At 43.4% G+C, this 17,902-nt stretch overlaps 1 protein-coding gene across 1 annotated transcript in view; it reads right to left on the minus strand.

The window, feature by feature from the left end:
• LOC117346860 (vomeronasal type-2 receptor 26-like) overlaps nucleotides 1–6,132 on the minus strand; it is a 164,008-nt gene extending 157,876 nt beyond the window's left edge. Inside the window, exon 1 of the mRNA XM_033917028.1 lies at nucleotides 6,009–6,132. Within this exon, the coding sequence (XP_033772919.1) occupies nucleotides 6,009–6,067 (59 nt within the window). The 5' untranslated portion in view covers nucleotides 6,068–6,132. The remainder of the gene's footprint in view (nucleotides 1–6,008) is intronic.
• Nucleotides 6,133–17,902: the final 11,770 nt, after the last annotated feature.

Below are 17,902 nucleotides of genomic sequence, written 5' to 3' on the forward strand. Positions count from 1 at the left end.
CAAAAAAACCCTGCAAACCAAGAAAGTACCTTTTGCCCAATGCCAATGCATTCTTAGCAGTACCTAATATACAATAGGAAGAACAATATTGCTTAAGCAATGATAGGAAATCTTCGCCACAAATTGATTTAATATCCATACAATATTGCCAACAGAAGTAGAACAAGTTGTTTCTTGAATGAATCCTAAACACTGTCTTTGTGGTTTTGTAGTCCTGCATCTTCTTTTGACATTGTCATTTTAATCTTAAAATAACCAGCTAACATCTGCGCTGAAGGGATTGATTGATCATCATTCTATGCAGTATCTATGAGGCTTGGGCCCTCTTTTACTAAGGTGCACTAACCGATTAAGACATGCTAAACACTAATACGTGCATGTTAGTCTATGGATGAGTTAGCGTTTAGCGTGTGCAATTCGGTTAGCACACCTTAGTAAAAGAGCGCCTAAGCCTCAGGGGGTTAGCAAAAAATTCACAGGAAGTATCAAAAAGAATGTCACCGAGTGGTTCGAAAAGCCAAAAAAGAGTATGAAGAGAGGTTAGCCAGGGAAGCACGAAATTTCAAATCGTTCTTTAGATATGTTAAAGGGAAGCAACCGACTAGGGAGGAGGTGGGACCACTGGACGAAGGAGGCAGGAAGGGAGTGGTGAAGGAGGAGAAAGAAGTGGCAGAAAGACTTAACATGTTCTTTTCGTCTGTATTCACAAACGAAGACACATCCAACCTGAGCAATTCTTCAATGGAAATCAAGCAGAAAAATTAACATCCATGGAAGTGAGCCTTGAAGATGTACGCAGGCAGATAGAAAAACTAAAAACTGACAAATCCCCGGGTCCGGACGGAATCCATCCAAGGGTTCTGAAGGAATTAAAGGAGGAGAGAGCGGAACTACTGCAGCAAATTTGCAATCTATCCCTGAAAACAGGCATGATCCCAGAGGACTGGAAGATAGCCAACGTTACGCCCATATTTAAAAAGGGATCAAGAGGTGTCCCGGGAAACTACAGACCAGTGAGTCTGACCTCAGTTCCGTGGAAAATGGCGGAAGCACTGATAAAAGAAAACATCGATGAACATTTTGAAAGAAATGAACTTCTGATAACCAGCCAACATGGTTTCTGCAAGGGGAGATCGTGCCTAACGAACTTATTGCACTTCTTCGAAGGAATTAACAAACAGATAGACAAAGGAGACCCCATAGACATCATATATCTAGATTTCCAAAAAGCCTTTGACAAGGTGCCCCATGAACGCCTACTCCAGAAACTGAAGAACCGTGGGGTGAAAGGAGACGTACATAGATGGATCAGAAACTGGTTGGCGGGTAGGAAACAGAGGGTAGGAGTGAAGGGCCACTACTTGGACTGGAGAAGGGTCATGAGTGGGGTCCTGGAGGGCTCTGTTCTCGGGCCGCTGCTATTTAATATATTCATAAATGATCTAGAAACAGGGACGAAGTGTGAGATAATAAAATTTGCGGATGACAACAAACTATTTAGTGGAGCTCGGACTAAAGAGGACTGCGAAGAATTGCAAAGGGACTTGAAAAAACTAGGGGAATGGGCAACGAGTTGGCAGATGAAGTTCAAAGTTGAAAAATGTAAAGTATTACATGTGGGAAACAGAAACCCGAGGTACAACTATACAATGGGAGGGATGTTATTAAATGAGAGTACCCAAGAAAGGGACTTGGGGGTAATGGTGGACATGACAATGAAGCCGACGGCACAGTGCGCAGCAGCCGCTAAGAAGGCAAACAGAATGCTAGGCATAATCAAGAAGGGTATTACAACCATAAAGAAAGAAGTTATCCTGCCATTGTATCGGGCGATGGTGTGTCCGCATCTGAGTACTGCATCCAATATTGGTCGCCATACCTTAAGAAGGACATGGCGTTACTCGAGAGGGTTCAGAGGAGAGCGACGCGTCTGATAAAGGGAATAGAAAACCTTTCATACGCCGAGAGACTGGAGAAACTGGGTCTCTTTTCCCTGGAGAAGAGGAGACTTAGAGGGGATATGATAGAGACTTACAAGATCATGAAGAGCATAGAGAGAGTAGAGAGGGACAGATTCTTCAAACTTTTGAATAATAAAAGAACAAGAGGGCATTCAGAAAAGTTAAAAGGGGACAGATTCAAAACGAATGTTAGGAAATTCATCTTTACCCAACGTGTGGTGGACACCACCTGGAATGCGCTTCCAGAGAGCGTAATAGGGCAGAGTACGGTACTGGGGTTCAAGAAAGGATTGGACAATTTCCTGCTGGAAAAGAGGAAAGAGGGGTATAGATAGAAGATTACTGCACAGGTCCTGGACCTGTTGGGCCGCCGCGTGAGTGGACTGCTGGGCACGATGGACCTCAGGTCTGACCCAGCAGAGGCATTGCTTATGTTCTTATTCCTGATTATTCAAGTCTGTATTGACCAAATGCAAAACATAATATTTTTTTTTTATTATTATTATTATTAAAATTTTACAAATACAAAAGTATAAGAATAAAACAAAACAATAAGCTGCAGATAACAAAATATACATAATAATATGCAAAATATAGTATAGTTAATATACAAAGTAAAGTTAATTAGGATTTACATGAGTCCTTACATATTCATCAAGAGGGGTACAAATTTTTATGAATCTGGCTATATTTTGTTTGAAAATTATTTCCTCATACTTTCTGATGACACAGAGGTGATTCCACCATTTGTAAAAATTAAGCCTAGAATTCTTTCCAATTGGAATCAATATGGTAGATATCTAAGGCAATCATGAAATCAAATATTTTTTTATATAATGGTGGTATTGATATATCTGGATTAGAGGAACGCAATATGATTTATTTATATGACATGGGCAACTCGGTAATATTCATGTTTAAAATTGAGAAGATTTTGGACCAAATGTCTGACCAGTAAACTTGTAAATAAGGGCATTCATATAAGAGGTGTATTAGAGTCCCAGGTTGCTGTTGGCATGACCAACAGAGCTCTGAAGTCCCATGTAACACTTTAGCCATTTTAGCAGGGGTCCAGTAAGCTTTATGCATAATGAAAAATGTAGGTTGGCATATGGATGCCGAAATGGTAGGTCTAGCTGAGAATGCTCAGAAGGATTTTTTTATTTTTACCTCAATTACCCCCTCCTTTACAAATGCATAGCACAGGTTTTAGCACCAGCAGCAGCAGTTCACAGAATTCCTATGAGCGTCGGAGCATTTACCACCACTGCTCCGCTAAAACCCATATTATGCATTCGTAAATGAGGGGGTAAATTTTTAAAAAACATTGATCACTTCTCTCTACAATTCCCTGTTTTCTATTCTCTTTTTCTGCCAAGTCCTTTCTATACATCAGCAGTGCAAATTCTGTATTTTTTTAAAATTCAGAATCAAACCATGGATTAAATTTGTTTCCTAACCCATCTCTCCTTTTTAGGTGCTATAACATGTAATACTTCTTCAGATAAAACATTCAATTTCTTAATAAAATTAATATATTCCAAGTTCCCCAATCTGCCCTTCTGTTCTATCATAGACCAAAATTCGGATTGTTCAGTTTTATATCTAATAATTGTATGTGAAGTTGTCAGTGGACTCTTACTTTTTTTTCTTTACAAATGATGGTAAAATCTAAAATAAAAATGACCTCATCAGACTAACAGATTTGATGAAATACACATAATACTATTTCCTTCTCTAGAACCCAAAAATGTCAATAAGTCTAGGCAATGTCCTTTTTTATGAGAAGAGAAATAGAATATGAACCAACAATAAGGGCTTTCCAAGGTGTTATCAGTGGTGTGACAGATAATCAGTTCAAAAACATTACTACTATATTTACTGTTTAAAAAGCTTAATTTGAAAAAAAAATTGCCACACCTCTGCCATTTCTATCTAACCTAGGAAAGTGCATAACTTTATAATCCTTGAGATATAAATATCTAAGAATTGAATCTACTTGAATTGAAAGCCATGTTTCAGTGATAACAATATAACCAATAAAGCACTTATTCCTTACAGTACATTGTTTTCCCTTCGGTCTACTAACCAAAAACTCTTAGTGGTTCCCTCCCTGAAAATTATTGGAACTCAACTACAAGATATGTTCTCGGTGATGCTCCACAACTTTGGAACACTTTACCTCAGCAATTGAGAGAGGAAAATAATTTGAGTCATTTTAAAAGTAATTTAAAAAGCTTTCTTTTTAAAGACGCTTTTAATCTATAAATTATGTTCAAAAATTATACATTACCTCCAGGTATTCACCTTCCCCATCCTAATGTTTTTTTCCATTTATGGTTCTCTTCCGTACCCTAAAAATATTGAATTGTAGTTCTGCCCTGTTTTTACCTAATGTCTCGGTTTGGCCTGTATGTGTATTGGTCTTAACTATTGTTTTAAAATTTTTAAACATTATATTAAAATAAATGTTATTTTTTTCTATGTTGTAACTTGCTTAATAAAAATTAAATTAAGTGACTCATCAAATTAAAATAAAACTTGAAACTTAAAACTTGAACCTGTTCGGTAAAATAATATTAGATTTCTAATTGCATCTATCTTATTAGAGATTGATTGTGTATTAAAATACAGACAAGGGACTGGTAGTCAAGAATGCAATCTTATCTCTTGTCTTTCCTAAGGAATTAATATATTCTATCTAGATTAATATTTTAACTTCTGGCTGTGATTTTGTTTTCACCTAGAATAGTTTTGCACAGAAAAAAATGGGTGTGGCAAAAACCCCAAAGCCCTTTAAATCTCTATGGCAGGGGTCTCCAAAGTCCCTCCTTGAAGGCTGAATCCAGTTTTCAGGATTTCCCCAATGAATATGTATGAGATCTATGTGCATGCATAGCTTTCAATGCATTTTTATTGGGGAAATCCTGAAAACCTGACTGGATTCCGTCCTGCTCTATGGGCTTTGGGGCAGTTACTGCAGGAGCCGCCACCAGCTTGGCTTTCTAAAAGGAGGGATTGTAAATTTGCTACTAATAATGTCAGTATAATAAAATGAAATATTGTATTAAGCAACTGAATTTTCAAGAAGAAAATAAAAGGGAAATTTGATAGAAAGTTTTAAACATTCAGCAAGCTTCAACAAAACCCAAATATGAGAGTGGCTTGAAAAGTTTAGTAAAAAAGTAAATCCCCCTCTTTTACAAAACTGTAGGCTGGTTTTTAGCACTGGCCTCAGTAGTAACAGCTCTGATGCTCCTAGGAATATTATGAATGTCAAAGCTGTTAATACTGCAACCAGCACTAAAAACCATGCTATGAAAGGAAGGAGAGGTAAGCTAACTTTTTTACTAGAATTTTCAAACCACCCTCATAGGTAGCATTTTCTATACAAACAAACCCTCATAAAGTCAAAAAGGTATAAGATGAGAAGGAAAGGAGAAGACACAAAAATACATTGAAATATTTTTCTACTGGTGTAGAAAACCTGAGTTGATAGGAATATTGCAGAATTCAAACACACTTTTAAACAAATACAACATGATCTTAATTTTAGAGGGATATGATCCATATTCACACTGAAAACAGACATGAATGAGAATAATTCATGAATGAAAGTGGTCATTATCTGTTGAAATCAACTGTTTCTATGGTCCAAAAAAAATCTAGCCCCCTCTTTTACGAAACTGTGATAGCAGTTTCTAGCGTGGGGAGCCACGCTGAATGGCCCACACTGCTCCCGATGCTCAGAGGAACTCAATGAGCATCGGGAACAGTGCCGGCCATTCAGCGTGGCTCTCCTTGTTTGAAACTGCTATCGAAGTTTTATAAAAGAGGGGGTAGGTTTGCTAGCAAAATTAAAAACTTACTAATGAAAAAACTATATTCAAATAAGTGTTAAGAATTCAACTACAATGCTTTCACATCTTTTTCACTACATGTTCAGATCTTTTTCCACTTAATACCTCTTTTTTACATCTGTAACAATTTTAAATAAAACACTCAGTTTTTTGTCTTGCACAGAAGCTTAGCCACAATGCTACTTACACAAGAAGTCCTTCTATTATTGGAGAATGTGTAAAAGTTAGATGCACGTCAATTTGCATAGTCTTAAGAGATATGATTCCTCCAATTATGATGTCCCCAGCTCTGTGATATCCTGCATTAAACCGCTTGTAAGTTTTGCCTGAACTTTTACAGTCAGTTTTCCATTGGATATTGAAAAGCATCAAGAAAATTGGAACCAGATATCTTCCCATCTTTCAAGTTCTATAATAGTTTATCCTATAAAATGTAATGTAATGTAATGTAATTTATTTCTTATATACCGCTACATCCGTTAGGTTCTAAGCGGTTTGAAGAAAATATACATTAAGATTATAAATGAGAAGTAAGAAGGTACTTAAAAATTCCCTTACTGTCCCGAAGGCTCACAATCTAACTAAAGTACCTGGAAATTAATAAAGAAGAGAAAATAAAGATGGTTGAAAAAAGAAAAATTCTATGTGAACTTATAGGATGGAAATTAAACTGACAGTGAAGAACTCTATGAAAAATACATATGGAATGCAGTTAGAGAGGGTAGGTTACAGTCTATTGATGGTATTTGTTTAATTGGAAGGTGTTAAGTTTGCTCTTCCTCTGTGATGGCATTTAATTTTGATGAAGGATAATAAACAGATCTTGGTAAATCCACTCTTTAGTATCTTTCAATGTTGAAGGGGAATGTGGTCCTTATATAGCTCTGGTATTCAAAGACTGAATCTCATGGGATAAATCCTCCTGGTCTGTTTATGCAATATCAAAATGAGGCAGTTTTTTAATATAATTTTACAGAATAACTGCCTTTACTACCTGAAAGATACATATTAATTTTAATAAATGTTTGGTGAGAGGCATAATAATACTAATTATCAACATTGCTCATTCGGTCTATAATAATTGTTAATCTGCATTTACTAAATATAATATTTTGAAGGACAGAGCAATATTACTATGTATAGTATATTATCTTTAGTGATAGGATTATATTTATCAGTTATTCTCCATTATTGCAAGAATGGAGTAACCTACAGATTTTCCAATTAATAATAAATTATTAATAATTGAAATATTGTGTTCTTTTAACTCATACAATGATATCAGCAGTTCCAATCTTTCTTGGAGGGGAGGGTCAATAGGGTAGGCAGATTGGATGGGCCGTGGCCCTTATCTGCCGTCTATTTCTATGTTTCTATGTTTCTAAGGGTCCTATTACTAAGGTGCATTAGTGCATCTAAGCACATGCTAAATATTAGCACACGCTAAATACTAATGAGTGGCAACACATCCTTAGGATATAATGGACACATTTGCCTGTGCTAGCATTTAGTGCATGCTGACACACTAGCGCGCCTTAGTAAAAGGACCCCTCTGTCTCTTGCCCATAGTGACGCACAATGGCTAAGGAAGAGTGTGTGGCACAGTGGCTAAAGCTACAATCTCAGCACCCTGAGGTTGTGGGTTCAAATTCACACTGCTCCTTGTGACCCTGGGCAAGTCACTTAATTCCACCATAGCCCCAGGTACATTAGATAGATCATGAGCAAGCCAGGACTGCAGGAAAAAATGCTTGAATTCCTGAATAAATTAATGTAAACCATTATGAGATCTCCTGGGAGAATAGTATACAAAATTGAATAAATAAATAAATTATTTCCCTCATTAACTGAAATAGATTCTTCTCCCAACTCTCAATACTAGCCACTATGTTCAGCACTATATTGTGAGATCAATATCATCTCTGTCTAGAAAATTAATTCCTCTACTATTAATTCCTCTATTAAATACTCTAACCTCCATACATGCATCGCCCCAGTACTATCTAGATATTCCCAAGGCAGCATGTAAGAATATTCATTGATAGTGATAGGTAGAAAAAAATTTCATATAACAGCAGAATTGTCTGAATTTGCATAACTCCTCTAGAGTGAGACACATGGAGGTGTTCATAGGGAAAGAAGCATGGGACGGGTACAGGTATGATGCTCACTTACATGAATATCTTATATAATGCTGAACATTGCATTCTTTAGGTGTATGTATTTATGTTTGTCATAGACATGGTATAAGTGCGCCCACATCTGGAGTACTGTGTCCAATACTGGTCGCCGTGTCTTAAAAAGGATATGGCGATACTCGAGAGGGTTAAGAAAAGAGCGACATGACTGATAAAGAGTATGGAAAAGCTTTCATATGCTGAAAGATTAGAGAAACTGGGGCTCTTTTCCCTAGAAAAGCGGAGACTTAGAGGGGACATGATAGAGACTTACAAGATCATGAAGGGCATAGAGAAAGTGGAGAGGGACAGATTCTTCAAACTTTCAAAAACTACAAGAACGAGAGGACATTTGGAAAAATTGAGAGGGGACAGATTTAGAACCAATGCTAGGAAGTTCTTTTTCACTCAAAGGGTGGTGGACACCTGGAATGCACTTCCAGAGGGATTGATAGGACAGAGTTTCAAGAAGGGATTAGATGATTTTCTGAAGGAAAAGGGGATTGAAGGGTATAGATAGAGAATTACTATACAGGTCTTGGACATGATGGGCCGCCACTTAAGCGGAGTGCTGGGCAATAGTGCTGCCCGATTCAGGAAAAAAAATTTGATTCAATTCGATTCAGCCTATTGAATTGGTTTTTCGATTTGATTCAATTCGATTTTCCTGCCCAATTGGGTGTTTTTTTTTCAAACATCCTGGTGGGTTTATTTTATAGCCTCTTCACCCCCTTTGCCTTCTCCTAACCACACTGGCGCTGTGGTGTAAATAAAATAAACAAAAAAGACTTTTCCTCTCTCTGTTAAATCCTAGTTCACGTTTGTGGTCTAACACCAGCTCTGGCAGGATACACATTTCAAATCTGACATATTGTAATCACAAAACAGAAAATGAATCTAGTTTTTCTACCTTTTGTTGTCTGATCATTATTCAAATCTTGTTGGCCCCAGGCTCTGGTTTTCTTCTGATAACTTGCTAGCCAGGGTATCCTTCTTTCTTCTTTCTCTGTGCTACTCATCCATCTGCTATCCCTGTCCTCCCGTTCCATTTTCCTTCCCTCCCCAGGAGGTCTCGCATCTTTCCTTTTTTTCATCTCCCTCTACAGATCCACCTTTTCTCAACTACCCTTTCATCCAGCATCTATCCCCCCTTCCCCACCACCCCAGGGTCCATCATCTATCCCTTTCTGTAACTTTCATCCCTAAATCCCATGGTCTATCATCTCTCTCCCTCTCCTCTATTTTCAGACCCATTATTTCTTCCCCCCAAAGTCTGGCATATGCATGTCTCTTTGAACCCCCAATTCCCTCCCTCCCTCCATGTACTGAAGGCCTGTCCCCCATTAAAGGTCTACAACCCACCCCTGAAGGCCTTCCCCCCTTGAAGGCCTGCATCCCCCAAAGGCCTGCCTACCTGCCCCCTCCCTTGAAGATCTGTCCCCACGAAGGCCTGTACCTCCCCCTAAAGACCTGTCCCCCCCTTGAAGGCCTGCATCCCACCCCCAAAAGCCTGCCTGTCCCCAAGGAAGGCCTGTACCCCCCCCTTGAAGGCCTTCATCCCCCAAAGGCCTGTCCCCCCCTTGAAGGCCTCCCTGAAGGCCTGTCCCCCCTGAAGGCCTGCATCCTCCCGAAGGCCTGCCTGCCTGTCCCCTCCCTTGAAGGTCTGTCCCCCCGAAGGCCTGCATCCCACCCCAGAAGGCCTGCCTGCCTGCATCCCACCCCCAAAGGCCTGCCTGTCCCCCTTAAAGGCCTGTCTCCCCCTTGAAGGCCTGCATTCCCCCAAAGGCCTGTCCCCCCTTGAAGGCCTGCTTCTCCCAGATGGCCTGTCCCCCCTTGAAGGCCTGCATTCCCCCGAAGGCCTGTCCCCCCTTGAAGACATGCATCTCACCCCCAAAGGCCTGCCTGTCCCCCCTTGAAGGCCTGCATCCCCCAAAGGCCTGTCCCCCCCTTGAAGGCCTGCTTCTCCCAGATGGCCTGTCCCCCCTTGAAGGCCTGCATCCTCCCGAAGGCCTGCCTGCCTGTCCCCTCCCTTGAAGGTCTGTCCCCCCGAAGGCCTGCATCCCACCCCTGAAGGCCTGCCTGCATCCCACCCCCAAAGGCATGCCTATCCCCCTTAAAGGCCTGTCTCCCCCTTGAAGGCCTGCATTCCCCTGAAGGCCTGTCCCCCCTTGAAGACATGCATCCAACCCCCAAAGGCCTGCCTGTCCCCCTGGAAGGCCTGTCCCACCTTGAAGGCCTGCATCCCCCCCAAAGGCCTGTCCCCCCTTGAAGGCCTGCTTCCCCCCAAAGGCCTGTTCCCCTTTGAAGGCCTGCATCCTCCCGAAGGCCTGTCTCCTCCCCTTGAAGTCCTGTCCCCCTGAAGGCCTGCCTGCATCCTACCCCCAAATGTCTGCCTGTCCCCCTTAAAGGCCTGTCCCCCCTGGAAGGCCTGTCTCCCCCCTTGAAGGCCTGTCCCCCCTTGAAGGCCTGCATCCCCCAAAGGCCTGCCTGCCTGCCCCCTCCCTTGAAGATCTGTCCCCACGAAGGCCTGTACCTCCCCCTAAAGACCTGTCCCCCCCTTGAAGGCCTGCATCCCACCCCCAAAAGCCTACCTGTCCCCATGGAAGGCCTGTCCCCCCCTTGAAGGCCTTCTTCTCCCTGAAGGCCTGTCCCCCCTGAAGGCCTGCATCCTCCCGAAGGCCTGCCTGCCTGTCCCCTCCCTTGAAGGTCTGTCCCCCCGAAGGCCTGCATCCCACCCCTGAAGGCCTGCCTGCATCCCACTCCCAAAGGCCTGCCTGTCCCCCTTAAAGGCATGTCTCCCCCTTGAAGGCCTGCATTCCCCCGAAGGCTTGTCCCCCCTTGAAGACATGCATCTCACCCCCAAAGGCCTGCATGTCCCCCTGGAAGGCCTGTCTCCCCCTTGAAGGCCTGCATCCCCCAAAGGCCTGTCCCCCACTTGAAGGCCTGCTTCTCCCCGAAGGCCTGTCCCCCTTGAAGGCCTGCATCTTCCCGAAGGCCTGCCTGCCTGTCCCCTCCCTTGAAAGTCTGTTCCCCCGAAGGTCTGCATCTCACCCCCAAAGGCCTGCCTGTCCCCCTTAAAGGCCTGTCTCCCCCTTGAAGGCCTGCATTCCCCTGAAGGCCTGTCCCCCCTTGAAGACATGCATCCCACCCCCAAAGGCCTGCCTGTCCCCCTGGAAGGCCTGTCCCCCCTTGAAGGCCTGCATCCCCCCAAAGGCCTGTCTCCCCTTGAAGGCCTGCTTCCCCCTAAAGGCCTGTCCCCCTTTGAAGGCCTGCATCCTCCCGAAGGCCTTTCTCTTCCCCTTGAAGGCCTGTCCCCCCGAAGGCCTGCCTGCATCCTACCCCCAAAGGTCTGCCTGTCCCCCCTGGAAGGCCTGTCTCCCCCTTGAAGGCCTGCATCCCCCTGAAGGATTGTCCCCCCTTGAAGGCCTGCATCCATCCGAAGGCCTGTCTCCCCCCCCTGAAGGCCTGTCCCCCCTGAAAGACTGCCTGCTCCACCCCAAGGGACTGCTCGCCCTACCCCCCACCCCAAAGGACTGCTCACCCCCCTGGCCTCCTTGCATCGGCGTTTACCTTAACGAAGCAGCCTGCAGCAAGATCCCGATGCCAGCGATCTTAAGTTTGTACTGCTTCGGGGCTGTTTCCTCCACCGCGGTCCCACCCCTCCTCTGACATCAGAGGAGGGGCGGGACTGTTGCAGAGGAAACAGCTATGAAGCAGTGCAAAGATCGCTGGCATCACAATCTTGCTGCAGGCTGCTTCATTAAGATAAATGTCAGTGTGGGGAGACCAGGGGGGAAGCGAGATGTGGGGGGGAAGCCAGATGCTATGGGGGGGAACTGTACAGCAGCAGTAACCAGCTGAGGCTCCCCCCTCGCCTAAAGCAAGTGCGGCGGAGGCTGGCCAGCAAGAGCAGCGCTGCCGCTCATGCTTTAGGGGGTGAGGGAGGAGGGTCAGCCGAATTGGGAAGCTGATTTTTTTTGTTTTGAATCGATTCGAATTGATTTACCCAAAGTGAATCGGTGAACCGATTTGAATTGTAAATCGGGCAGCACTACTGGGTGCGATGGACCTCTGGTCTGACCCAGCAGAGGCATTGCTTATGTTCTCATGTTCTTAAAAATGCCTAAATATATACAGTATATGAAAGTTGTAGATGCCTAATGAATTAGATTCCTACAAATTAATTATTTTAAATCATTTTTAAAAGTACACCCAGACTAGGTAGTTGGGTTGGGTCGAGTGATGAGAGGGATCAGAATGTGGAGAGTGGGGGTATCTAATTGGATGGGGCAGGGTAAAGAATGGTTGGTGGAGGATAAAGATGGTCTAGATGGTAACGTGCAGGTTAGTTGGAGTGAGCATGTTAGGCTTGAGGAGATCAGTGGATTGGTGGGTTGGTGATTATAGCTAAGAGGTATGGGGTAGATTTTGCTGGGTTTGGGCATTAGTTGGGAGAGAGGGGGAAGGGTATTTTGTGAGGTTTGTGACATTCTTTCCTCCATGTCCTCCCATGTTTTTGGGCTGAGTGTGATTTGGTTTATTCATATATACTGCCATACCTAAAAAGTTCTAGGCAGTTCACAACAAGGTGAGCTAATACATGGGATACAGATAAAGTACAAATTAGAATAGTGGACTTAAAAACAGATAAAGACAGAAAGCATTTACAATATAATGCAGAAAATACCGGCATGGCACGGAAAGAAGTAATATATAGAACAGATAAAATACAAGTTGAATATAAGGAACTTGATTGAAAAAATGAAGCAGGTATACTGGAGACGAGTGGGTGGGAGGGGGAGGTGGGTTGTAGCTTGGTATGTGGAGGAAAGGTATCAGGTAGAGAATGACACGGTGGCGGTTATCTGCGGCTAGCTGCGTTTAGCCGCGGGTAACCTGCCGGAATGGGGAATGAAAAATAACAGTCGCTGCGGGGACGGGGACAGGGCCATTCACTGCCCGTGGAGCTGTGAATGGTCTTGTCTCCACAGTGAGGCATTTAGGATCGCGCGGTCCCCACAGCCACCGCCCGCCCGTAGCGTTTAGCCAGCTCCCTCCCTCTACCTCACCTTAAATTCTGAGTTTGCCGGCTTCCATTTTCCTGAGCCGCACGCGTTCAAAAAGCCGTGAACGCCCGGCTGCACGAGTCCATCAAGCTTCTCCTCGACGCAACCGGAAACAGGAAGTTGCAGGAGAGGAGAAGCTTGATGGACTCGCGCAGCCGCACGTGCGTGTCTTTTTAAACGTGTGCGGCTTGGGGAAAAAGGAAGCCGGCAAACTCAGAATGTAAGATGAGGTGGAGGGAGGGAGCTGGCTAAACGCTGCGATCGGGTAGGTGGGGGCTGCTAGACCGTGAGATCGCGTTTGTTCCCGGCTCATACTAGGAAGGAAGGAGTGAAAGGAAAAAATATTATGGGCCAAGGGGATGAAGAGGGAAAGAAAGAAACCCACAGCAGGAAAGAAAGGGGAAGACAGGCAGGTGAGCCAGATGCTGGAAGCAGGGGGGGGAGAAAGAGGGAGCTAGATGGGGTTGAAAAGAAGAGACACGCTAGTATGGAAGAGTAAGATAGGGGAAATCTGGACAGAGGAAGGTAACTGAAAGAGGGGAAATTATGTGCATGGGGCATAGGGACAGAGACATAAAGGGGACATGCCATGGGGATGGTATATGGACACAGGGGGGGGCAATGGCAGATACATAAGAGAGATATTAGAAATGGGGAAAATAGGAACACAGAAGCGAGATAGTATGTGGGAATGGGACAGGGACAGAGCTCGCAGGCTCCAGCGGCTTGCACAAATTACATTGTAACGTGCCACGAAAATAAGAGGGAGGGAAGTAGATAGATAGGCCACGCGAGAGGAGCTGAAGGGTGGTAGAAAGGAACAGATTGTAAAGGAGGGAGGGAAGGGTGGTGATGGAAAGGAATAGAACAGACATTGAAAGAGGGTAGAGAAGAACAGACCCTGAAGGGAAATGTGGAAGACAGAGTGGGGAGAAGATGCTGGAAGAGAAGAAGACAGATGCCAGACTATGGGGGAGCGGAGGGAAGAAGATGGGTGCTAGACCAATTTGGGGAGGGTGAAGGGAGAGGCACAGTAACAGCAAATGGAAGACGCAGAGAGAAGACACACAGTGGATGGAAGGAATTGAATGAGAAGATGTGGAAAGCAGAAACCAGACAACAAAGGTAGAAAAAAAATTATATTTATTTATTTATTTTTTGCTTTAGGATAAAGTAGTATATTAGTTGTGTTGATAAAAATTTATAAACAAAGCCCTGCCAGCTGAATATCTCTTTCTCTAGTTCAGCAGCAGGAACTTTGACGTAAGAAGACTTGAGGCGGTCCAGAGGAGGGCGACGAAAATGATAGGAGGCTTGCACCAGAAGACATATGAGGAGAGACTGGAAGCCCTGAATATGTATACCCTAGAGGAAAGGAGAGACAGGGGAGATATGATTCAGACGTTCAAATACTTAAAGGGTATTAACGTAGAACAAAATCTTTTCCAGAGAAAGGAAAATGGTAAAACCAGAGGACATAATTTGAGGTTGAGGGGTGGTAGATTCAGGGGCAATGTTAGGAAATTCTACTTTACGGAGAGGGTGGTGGATGCCTGGAATGCGCTCCCGAGAGAGGTGGTGGAGAGTAAAACTGTGACTGAGTTCAAAGAAGCGTGGGATGAACACGGAAGATTTAGAATCAGAAAATAATATTAAAGATTGAACTAGGCCAGTTACTGGGCAGACTTGTACGGTCTGTGTCTGTGTATGGCCGTTTGGAGGAGGATGGGCAGGGGAGGGCTTAAATGGCTGGGAGGGTGTAGATGGGCTGGAGTAAGTCTTAACAGAGATTTCGGCAGTTGGAACCCAAGCACAGTACCGGGTAAAGCTTTGGATTCTCGCCCAGAAATAGCTAAGAAGAAAAAAAAAAAAAAAAAAAAAAATTTTTAAATTGAATCAGGTTGGGCAGACTGGATGGACCATTCGGGTCTTTATCTGCCGTCATCTACTATGTTACTATGTTAAATATTACAGTACTAAGGCTTATATGGATGCTGCGGGGACGGTGACGGGGCGGTGAATGGGATGGCAGTGGCGGTGAAAGGGATTGCGGTGAAAGGGATTGCGGTGACGGTGACGGGGCGGTGAAGGGAATGGCGGTGACGGAGCGGTGCAGAGGATGGTGGGCGGTGACGGGGACAGATTTTTTTCCCCGTGTCATTCTCTAGTATCAGGTAATTAAGGGAATTTCATCTCAGGGTGGATGAAATTTGAGATCAGGGGAGGGAGGATGCTATGTGTCTGCTTGTGTGCAGCACCACCATGGAAGGATGTGAGCCCCTGCAACATGGTGGATCCTGTTGTTTTGGGAATGAATTAGCATCTGGGAAGTTGGAATGGGGCTATTTCAATACTAAATAACTCCAGGGTTTGGGGGAGATATATTGAGTAGTTGATATTGTTATAAATTGTATTGAATTAATATGATTCTGAGTTATGATTAAAGCTGTGTTAATGTGTGGAAACAAACTGGATGTGAATTCCAATGTTAATTGGCTTCAATGGTGATTTTCAGTTGACAGTGCCAATTAAACCTCTGGCATTCATAGCTGATCTAGGATCCTATCAAAGACTTTGAACCTAGTCCCCCAGCCTTGCAGGGTTCTCATAATTTTTCACAATCTTCTTGAAATTTAACAACTTTGAACAACTTTCTTCCTCTTTTACTAAGTTGCACAAACTGATTTAGTGTGTGCTAAATGCTAATGTGCCCATTATATTCTATGAACATAAGAACATAAGAATTTTCCACTGCTGGGTCACGTTAACATTCAGAGCACACTAAATCAGTTAGCACACTTAATAAAAGAGGGGGTTTGTATGTGCATATGTTGCATTTTTACCTGTACCAATGTCCAGTCTATAAATCCCCAGAAACACCCCTGGAACCCTTTTTAAAACCAACATTACATGGACTACCCTCCAGTCTTCTGGTAGTGTGCATTGCTAACAATAGCTCTGCAAGTTCGTTTTTTAAAAATTATATCAGTACGTTGGGATATAAATGCCACCCAGTTCTGTGGCTGTCGATCTGCACCGATGTTTCTCCCCTGCGTCCAGGTCGAAGTGGATCATATTGTGATCACTGTTTCCCAGCATCCTTCTACTTCTACACCTTGCACCAGTCCTCGCAGTCCATTTAGAATTAAGTCCAGAATTGCATTTCCTCTTGAATATTCCTTGACAAGATGTTCCAGGAAGCAATTGCCTACAGCATCCAAGAACTTGGTCTCCCTACTGCAGCCAGAGGTTCCTAGGTTCCAGTCTATTCCCGGATAGTTGAAGTCACCCATAACTTCAACTGATAACTGTGTTGCCTCCCTTGCAGTTGAGTTTAATCTCTTCCATCATTTCTCCGTCAATTTCTTCAGACTGCCCTGGTGGTCGGTAGTAGATGCCGATCTTCATTTCCAGTTCATTTGTTCCTGGAATTTTGACCCATACAGACTAATTTATCTGACGGTTGTGGTGTGTTCTCTCCAGTAGATTCAACTCCCTCTTTGACATATATGGCAATGCCCCCAACTTTTTGAGCCACTCTGTTTCTGTGGTATAGTTTGTATCCCAGTAGCATGGTGTCCCAGATGTTTTCCTCAGTCCACCATGTTTCTGTGATGCCGATGATGCCAATGTTATTTTTTGTGCTATAGCTTCTAATTCACCCAACTTATTCTTAAGGCTCCTTGCATTCGAGTACATACACTTGAGTTTGCGGCCTGTTTGTTTCTTGCATTTCCTTCCCTCTTGTGTCCCTTTCAATCTGTCTTGCCTGTGATCCAGTGAATCTTTCCCTCTATCTTCTTGTATAGTATCCTCTGGATATACCGGCACCCGAACCATAGACTCTCTGTCTCGATCGACGGTCTGCTTTCCCCTTCTTCCTAGTTTAAAAACTTCTCTCTTGATGTTGCTTGCAAGTAGCCTTGTTCCATCTCTGCTGAGGTGGAGTCCATCCTTCCTGTATAGCTTGCTCTTCCCCCAGAATGTCATCCAGTTTCACACGAAGGCTGCCCTGTGAACTTCTAAAAGCTAAGTTGCTCAGCATTTCATATTCTGCTCTTTTCACTGTTTTTCAGCATTATATCTGCTTAATTTCTCTTCTCCTTCTCCCTGTTTCTTACTTTAAAAAACAAAGCACACAAAAATTTAAACCCTTCTCTTTCTCTGTTAAATCTTATTTCCTCTTCCTTTTCATAGGAATAAGGGTAAGACTTATATTAACTCTAATTAAATCCTGGTGCCTATCGCACAGAGTGAGTAAAGTAGGGTAGCTACTAATCTGGTATAGAGCCTGTATTTCTGACTTACTAGTTTTCAGCCATTGTTTTCTGTTGATTAGGTGTAGAAGGGAGGGGGCTCTGATTTATTACTAAGGTTAACTGCATTATCTTTGGGACAGTGCTGTGAACAAGTCTGCTCTGTGAACTTCTAAAAGCTAAGTTATTCAGCATTTCATATTCTGCTCTTTTCACTGTTTTCAGCATTATATCTACTTAATTTCTCTTCTCCTCCTCCCTGTTTCTTACTTGAAAAACCCACAAAAAATAAACCCTTGTCTTTCTTTTGTTAAATTTTATTTCCTCTTTCCCTTCATAGGAATAAGGGTAAGACATATAGTCCCACCCACCCCAGGGACCACTTTTCATATATAGAGACACAAATAATCAGGACTACTCAAATCAAGTCACTTCGCAACCAATCAAGATGACCTTTATTCTATGCAATCACTGTGGTGCTCTAATTCCAAGACACATTATTTGGAGGCTTAAGGCTTGCCCCATCTGTCTTCAACTTGCTAGTATTAAGGAGGAGCTCTGCAAACTTAAACAGGAATTGAA

Source organism: Geotrypetes seraphini, chromosome 12 (assembly GCF_902459505.1).
Source record: "Geotrypetes seraphini chromosome 12, aGeoSer1.1, whole genome shotgun sequence".
In the NCBI taxonomy this organism is placed as follows: Eukaryota; Metazoa; Chordata; class Amphibia; order Gymnophiona; family Dermophiidae; genus Geotrypetes; species Geotrypetes seraphini.